Source organism: Castanea sativa, chromosome 11 (genome assembly GCF_040712315.1).
Source record: "Castanea sativa cultivar Marrone di Chiusa Pesio chromosome 11, ASM4071231v1".
Taxonomy (NCBI): Eukaryota; Viridiplantae; Streptophyta; class Magnoliopsida; order Fagales; family Fagaceae; genus Castanea; species Castanea sativa.
Genome location: NC_134023.1, coordinates 58,110,180 through 58,117,143, shown reverse-complemented (window position 1 = coordinate 58,117,143; position 6,964 = coordinate 58,110,180). Strand labels below are relative to the sequence as shown.

At 33.0% G+C, this 6,964-nt stretch overlaps 1 protein-coding gene across 1 annotated transcript; it reads left to right on the top strand.

Moving 5' to 3' along the window:
- The first annotated feature begins 1,173 nt into the window (after nt 1–1,173).
- Nucleotides 1,174–3,390, top strand: LOC142616795 (putative F-box protein At4g22165). Its single transcript, XM_075789574.1, has 3 exons — nt 1,174–1,178; nt 1,811–1,839; nt 2,189–3,390. The coding sequence occupies exons 1-3, from the start codon at nt 1,174–1,176 to the stop codon at nt 3,388–3,390; spliced, it is 1,236 nt and encodes a 411-aa protein (XP_075645689.1).
- The last annotated feature ends 3,574 nt before the right edge of the window (nt 3,391–6,964 follow it).

Genomic DNA, 6,964 nt, shown 5'->3' with positions numbered 1-6,964 from the left:
GTCCAAGGTTTATTTGCCATAATTGTCTCCACCTCTGCATCATTGTCAAGGCATAATCTAATATCAGCATACTATACTTATCATATTTAATAAGGTTTGCAGAACCAATATTATTGTGGCTTGAAGGGACTAGAAAAGCTTGAAGACATTAAAAATAGAAGCATATTAAAAATTTATTCCAAGTAGTGGAATACATATATGATAATTAATTCAAAAAAAACAAACTCAATTTTCCAAACGGTTTCCTCCTGTACCAATTACATAAAGTAGAAACCATAGGTTACAACAAAAAGTGATAATGAAAATTGATTAGTCTAATTTGATGCAAGCAAATGTACTTCTATTTCATTTCAATTAGGTGATATTAAGTATGAACATTTCATAAATAAAGTAGTCATTGAGCTGAAAAGTAGTCAAATTTTTATTTTCAGACAAGTAAGCGACTGCATTTCATCTATCACAATCGGGTAAAAGTAAAACTGGTGAAAAGTAACAAATCCTTGATTTACCCAAAATACAAAGGTACAAGTAGCTTTCTGAACAACAAGAAGTTAGAAGCAAACAACTAGACCAACACAAATAGCTAACCCACTTAAGGGCAACAAGATGCTACTGTGAAGCCTTTTTAAATCACATGATATTGTGTGTGATAAACAAGATTGGGAAACCCATACAAGGACAGAACACACACTGTCGAATTAAACCAGCAGCACCATACATGACTGCTTTAGGACTAATTCTGTTACTTTATTTGAGTACTTCTACATAAATTTTCACTTGTATCATGTATTAGGTCACGCATTAATTTTAGAAAAACACACAAAAAGGGAGGGGAAGGTCATTGGTTCAAAACCCACTAGGTGCATGCATAAATTTATCAATAAAAAAAAGGAAAACACACAATAAAAAAGAGAAAGCAAACCAATCTAAATCTGATGCATTCAACAATTCTTTACAACCCATGTTGGTGTTCCTGCAAGTTTGACTGGCAGAAATTGATTAATAAATTTATGGATCTGAAACAACAGTTACAAAGGCTGAGTATATTCCTAAATTCTACTATGAATTTATATGCTCTTAAATTCTAGTCTAAATCCACTGTAGCGTTATAGTGTTTGAAAGAGCTCTTTCTATCCTAATTGAAAATTAAAGTACTAATAGCGGCTGAAAATTATGCTGTTGGTATCCTCTATTCTTATAGCTACAAACATCAGCCACCCTTCCCAAATAGCTTCATCCCAAGACATTACAGTCACTATCAATAAGCTTCATCCCAAGATGCTACATAGGAGGAATAGAACACATGTATTATCCAAGTAAAACCTAACACAATTTGTGTAAAGACCCATTAAATTTCAGATTAAACTCGATAAATAAATATAAATAACCCCAACCCATCAAAATACTAACAATTTAATTATATTCTATCCAAAAAGAACCCATTTCTCCGACTTAATCATAAATATTTCTAACCTAATTTGCAAAATATATTCGAGACCCACTTGCAATTTCAGTATATTGACAAAGAGATTTCTAGAAGTAAAACAAAAATTGAGAGAGATAAAGCTGAATTGAATTGAGAAGCAGAGGTTTTGAGATAATTTCTGCTTACGTTCTACTATTAGTTGTGGGTCTTAAATAGGACCTTTAAATGATAGAAATTCCATAGTAACAATGAGATCGAGATAAACTTAAACACTTATTTAACAAAGTGATAAAGATAATCACCTTTCCTAAACAAATACTCTGTTTTAAAAATACTAAACAGAGAATAATTATTCAAAAATAATTATCCTCCTATTGCTAAAAGAAGTAGTATTACTACTCCTAATCCTAGAAGGAATAGTAAATTAGTCCCAATCCTAGTCCTAAACGGATTAGGAAAGTCCGGTAAAAAACGAAACTTCCCACTTAGAATTTTTGAATCAAAGTCGGCGTATCAAAACACCAAAAACAAAGTGGTGCTCAGTAGTGTTTTCAGTTATAAATAAGTCAGTCTTGAGTACAAATTAAAAGAAAAACTCCAGATAGGAAATACGTAGTCGATAGAACACAAAATCAATCATGGGTGAGAGCTTTAGAAAAAGAAGAAAAATTTTGGGTGAGAGGTTTAGAAGAAGAAGAAAATTTTCAAGCAAAGCATGGAAGGCTGAAACTGAAGCAAAGTACTCATCATCATCATCATCTTCATGGTCAGATCTCCCTGCTGAACTCTTAGGACTCATCCTAAGAAAGCTTCCCTTTGTTGACACTATTCGCTGCAAAGCTGTCTGTTCTTCCTGGAGATCCGCAGCTACACAATTACAAGCACAGTCTCATTCCATTCAAAGTACTCCATGGCTCATGCTTCCTAGTGACCAAGAAGGTGACTTTACAACAAGCCACTTCTTTAATCTTGCAGAAAAGAAGGTTTACAAGATGAAGGATGTGTTTGGGGCTTTTGGTGATGATGTTTGGTGCGTGGGTTCTTGTCACGGCTGGCTGGTAATGTTGGATGATGAAGCCAACCCAGTTATCTTTAATCCCTTCTCCAGAGTTCACATCCAACTGCCATTGATTCCTGTTGAATTCTTCAACCCAATTGATAGGTCCAAATTTGCCCAAATTAAGAAATATTTTATCAGCAAAGCTATCTTGTTTGCAGACCCATCACATTCCAACGACTTTGGGGTGGTGGTGATGATCTATGGCACTCTCTCAAGCCTTGCATTCTGTAAGCAAGGAGACACAACATGGACCAACTTTGTGGGTGAAAATCGAGGCTACTATGACATTATATGCCACGATAATCGGCTTTACGCATTAAGATACAACTGTTCAGTGGAAGTGTGGGAGTTTCAGAGTGCTCTTCCAACGAAAAGCTTGAGCATTGAACCTAGAACAACACTGAAATATGTTGATGGTAATCTTCCCAGAGACAAAGTTTCAACTCAGTTGTATTTGGTGAAGACATCAAGTGACTTCTTGATCATCCAACGCACCATTGGAAATTTTGTAAATGCAGAAGGAGATGTTGTTGATGAATCTTACTTACTCAGTTCCAGTGACACACAACCTTTGGTTTGTCCATACCGTACAATGTTGTTTCGTGTCTACAAGTTAGATTTGAGCAAGAAACTGTTGGTAAAGGTGGAGTCTTTGAAGGATCAAGTTCTGTTTTTGGGCGGAAATCAGTCGATGTCATTGTCTAGTCATGATTTTTCAGAGTGCATATCAAATTCAATTTATTTCTCGGATGATCGATGGTCTGAGATGGATGTGGACTACTTGTATGGTGGCCATGATTTTGGATTGTTCAATTTAGATAATGAAGAAATTAGGCCAATTTACGATTCTGATTTGGAGAAGTTTGATCCGCCACCTTTTTGGATTACTCCTAATCCGTGGTGATAAACTGAGCTATATGGTTGTATTTTTTTTTTCTTGAATCTTTGTGGTTGTATTCCTTTTCTTTTCCCCTTGAATAAATTGACTTTGTGGATATATTTTTATTTTTTTTATTATTATAAATTTACAGTATTGTGTGTGTGTGTTTTTTTTTCTTTCTTAAAGAAATAGTAATTGTACATAATGTTATAATATATTACTGTTTGACTGTCAACATGTATTAAGAAAAGAAACAAGAAACAAAAAGAAATTTGGTTTCCCATATGAAATTTTGCAATATGCAGTCATTTAACAAACTGAATCCACAATGGTTGAAAAGTGATTCCAAAACACATATATTTGGATGCCCCAATAAAACTTTCTAATTTTTGTCTGCCATAGAACATTTTGTACTCTAACATAGCAACTTGCCAAATATAAGCATGTACATGCCTTAAAACTATACGTTATTATTAATTAAGAAGGCAAAGTCTCTTCTAGCTAGAAACTAGGAATGTAATTTTCAATCTTTAAATTATTATAGCATCATTGTTCGAATGCTCCATCTTCTAAGGAAGATCGCATAAATTTCTTCTTCAGCACAACTAAACTTAGACCTTTTAACTCATTTTCTTACACTAAGTTCATTTAGAACAACATGAACTAATATGAGATCTACTCCCCTGATGCTTAATTACATCCAAATAACATTCAAAATTGATCAAGAATGAAAGGATTAATATCTTCTTTTTTTGGGAATGGAAGGCATGTCCCTTAAAAATGAAAAAGAATCAACATTGATAAAGAGCTAAATTAAAATCAAAGAAAACTTGACTGAAATAGGCATGAACATATAAATTTATATTGTGTGAATATCTTTTTTGGTTTCCCAAGGTGTCCCCAGGTTTTTATCCCAGGACTAATCCTTTGAGGTACTGTCGGGTGCCAATGCGAGGACCTCTTCCAAGAAAGTTTGTTGCATCCACAAGGGCTCAAAACTGAGACCACTTGCTTAAGTGACTAGAGTCCCTTCCACTTAGGCCAACCTTCGTTGGTTATATTGTGTGAATATCTTGCAAGATAATATAGTTAAAACCAAGAATTTCATGTAAGGCCTTCAAGCCCTGTAGCAAAACCAGACATCACTTTGTCCATGGAAAAGCATAAACCTCTACACACACAATCATTATTTCTATTTAAACCCATATGCTTTCAGTTACATCTTATGGACAATGAAGCCTTACCCGATCAAGAACCAAAAGTCTCTCAAACATCCCCACTTCTATGGGTCAAGAATCCAAGCACTATACTCTTCATTTGGCTTTTCAAGAAATGCTTCATCCTTAAAAAAATATTAACATGTCTGTAAGGATAAAAAGATATAAATGCAATATTTTATTCCAATTTTGCATGCTCAAAAATGTCCATAAGGACATGACAAATGCAACATATCAATAATTATTTTTTCCTAGATAATCATTTTGATTTTCATCTATCTGATTTGAACTAGATTAGTTTATGCATTTGGTATAGAATGATAGATGATTATAATTTTAAATTGAAATCTACAAGACACGACAATTTCACACTTACAAGTATGAAATTATAGTTTAATAGAGAGAATATTAGAGCATTCTCATTTGGTCCTTTAAAACTGGATGAAATGGAAAGTACGTAAGGATTTTCATAAATAAAAAATAAATAAAATAAAATAAAAACAGAAAAAAAAGGTGCCTTACATACCCGACTTGCTATCGAGTCCATGTAGCATAAAAACCAAGCGAACCCATTGAGGACGACGCCGTCCTCAATTGATCAAAAGCTTTACTGATCAGAACTCTCCATTGAGTGAAACACTAGTGATGAAAAGTTTGAGAACCATTATAATTATAGGGGTATTTATAGTCGGTCGCCTAAAGTCTGAAAGAAAGCGATGTGTCAATAAAACAAATGCTAAAATATTAATATGAAAAAAATGCTAAAATATTTAAAAATCAAAACTCATCTCACAAACTAGGGAGCACATGCACTTTATTTAGATGTCATACTTGTTTCGTATCCATATCATACCAGTATTATATTAGCTGTTTTATGTTATAATTTTCAAAAATGACATATATCACTGTGCCGTACTTGTACCTGTACCCAAACCACTATCGATATCCGTGCATCCTAGCTCACAAATCCATATAGGGACAAATTTTAGTTACAAAATTAGTTATAACCTTAGGTTATAAACTTACTTAATATTTTTTCATTGGAGGAGAATTTTGACAAATCCACTATTGGATTACATCTTCTTCTTATATCCTCTATACTTGCAAAATTTCAAGAAAATTAAAGATCAATAGTTATGTCATCAATAAATTCTTTAAATTGCAAGTTTTTGTAATTTAAAATTATACACAAAATATAAGCTTATAAATCATATAATAAATAATATTTGATTGATACAAAATTTAACATGTATATTAAAAAGGTAAATAACATGTAATTCAACAGTTAAAATTTTAAAATATGTTGTAATATTTATTTTATTGAATGAATTTGGCTACAACCAATTTTGTAGCCTTAAGCTACAACCAATTTTGTAGCTAAGTTTTGTCCTCTATATAATCCTCCCTAGACCAATATAAGCTAAGTCATGGGTTAAATCATAATGTTAGAGAAAGGAAAAAAATAATATAAAACCAAATAAATAACTAAATATTAGTGTGACATTGGAAGAGGGTTTCAATGGCTGGAGTCTTCCCCTTTTTTTTTTTCTTTTTTTTTTTATAAAAGTTAAAAATCTTCCCACTAATTTGTTTGATCATTCTTTTTAGTTAAAGTAATTGGCATTTTACAACAAAACCGTGGCACAAAAAACAAAAACAAAGCAAAACAATGAAAAAAAAAAAGGCGATATCGTGTTTTCAAAAAGCTCATTCATCTCCATCTATCTTAGTTTTCCAAATTGAAAATTTTCAAAAAAAGCTTGAAAATGTCAGACTATCTCCCGGACAAAGTGGTACTAGAAATTCTGCACAAACTTCCCGTCAAATCCCTAATTTGATTCTGGTGCGTTTCTAAATCATGAAACTCTCTAATTACAAGCACTGTCTTCATCAATTCCCATCTCACTCGATCACTTTCACTTCCCTCCAACTCCAACAAATTAATTGTTAGACACTACGTTGATATAATTCTTCTGTAGACTACTACAAATTAATTGACGATAACAATGACTCATTTGATCAAATTCAGAACATTGAGTTCCCACTCACTAGTTGTCGTATCCAACATTTTATATTAATTGGTTCCGTGAATGGCTTGTTCAGTCTCTATCAACAAGAGTACTATATTCTTTGGAATCCCTCTATTAGAAAATTTATTACCCTTCCAAAGCCTTGCATTACTGTCAAGGCACATGGCTCATACATTCGGTGTTGTCACCAAGCATTTAGATTTGATCATATAAAAGACCAACCCCAAAACCGTTAACCCTCTATGGTGATTGAAACCGCTAAACAACCCTAATGGTCTTAGCACTTTATTAGTACCATATGTAGTGTCAAATGTCACCACATCACCAAAATTAGCATAATCAATAACCATT

Coding starts and splice junctions, on each gene's coding strand:
- LOC142616795 (XM_075789574.1), top strand. Junction 1,840..2,188: donor TACTACTCCTAATCCTAGAA/GGAATAGTAAAT, acceptor CATCATCATCTT/CATGGTCAGATCTCCCTGCT.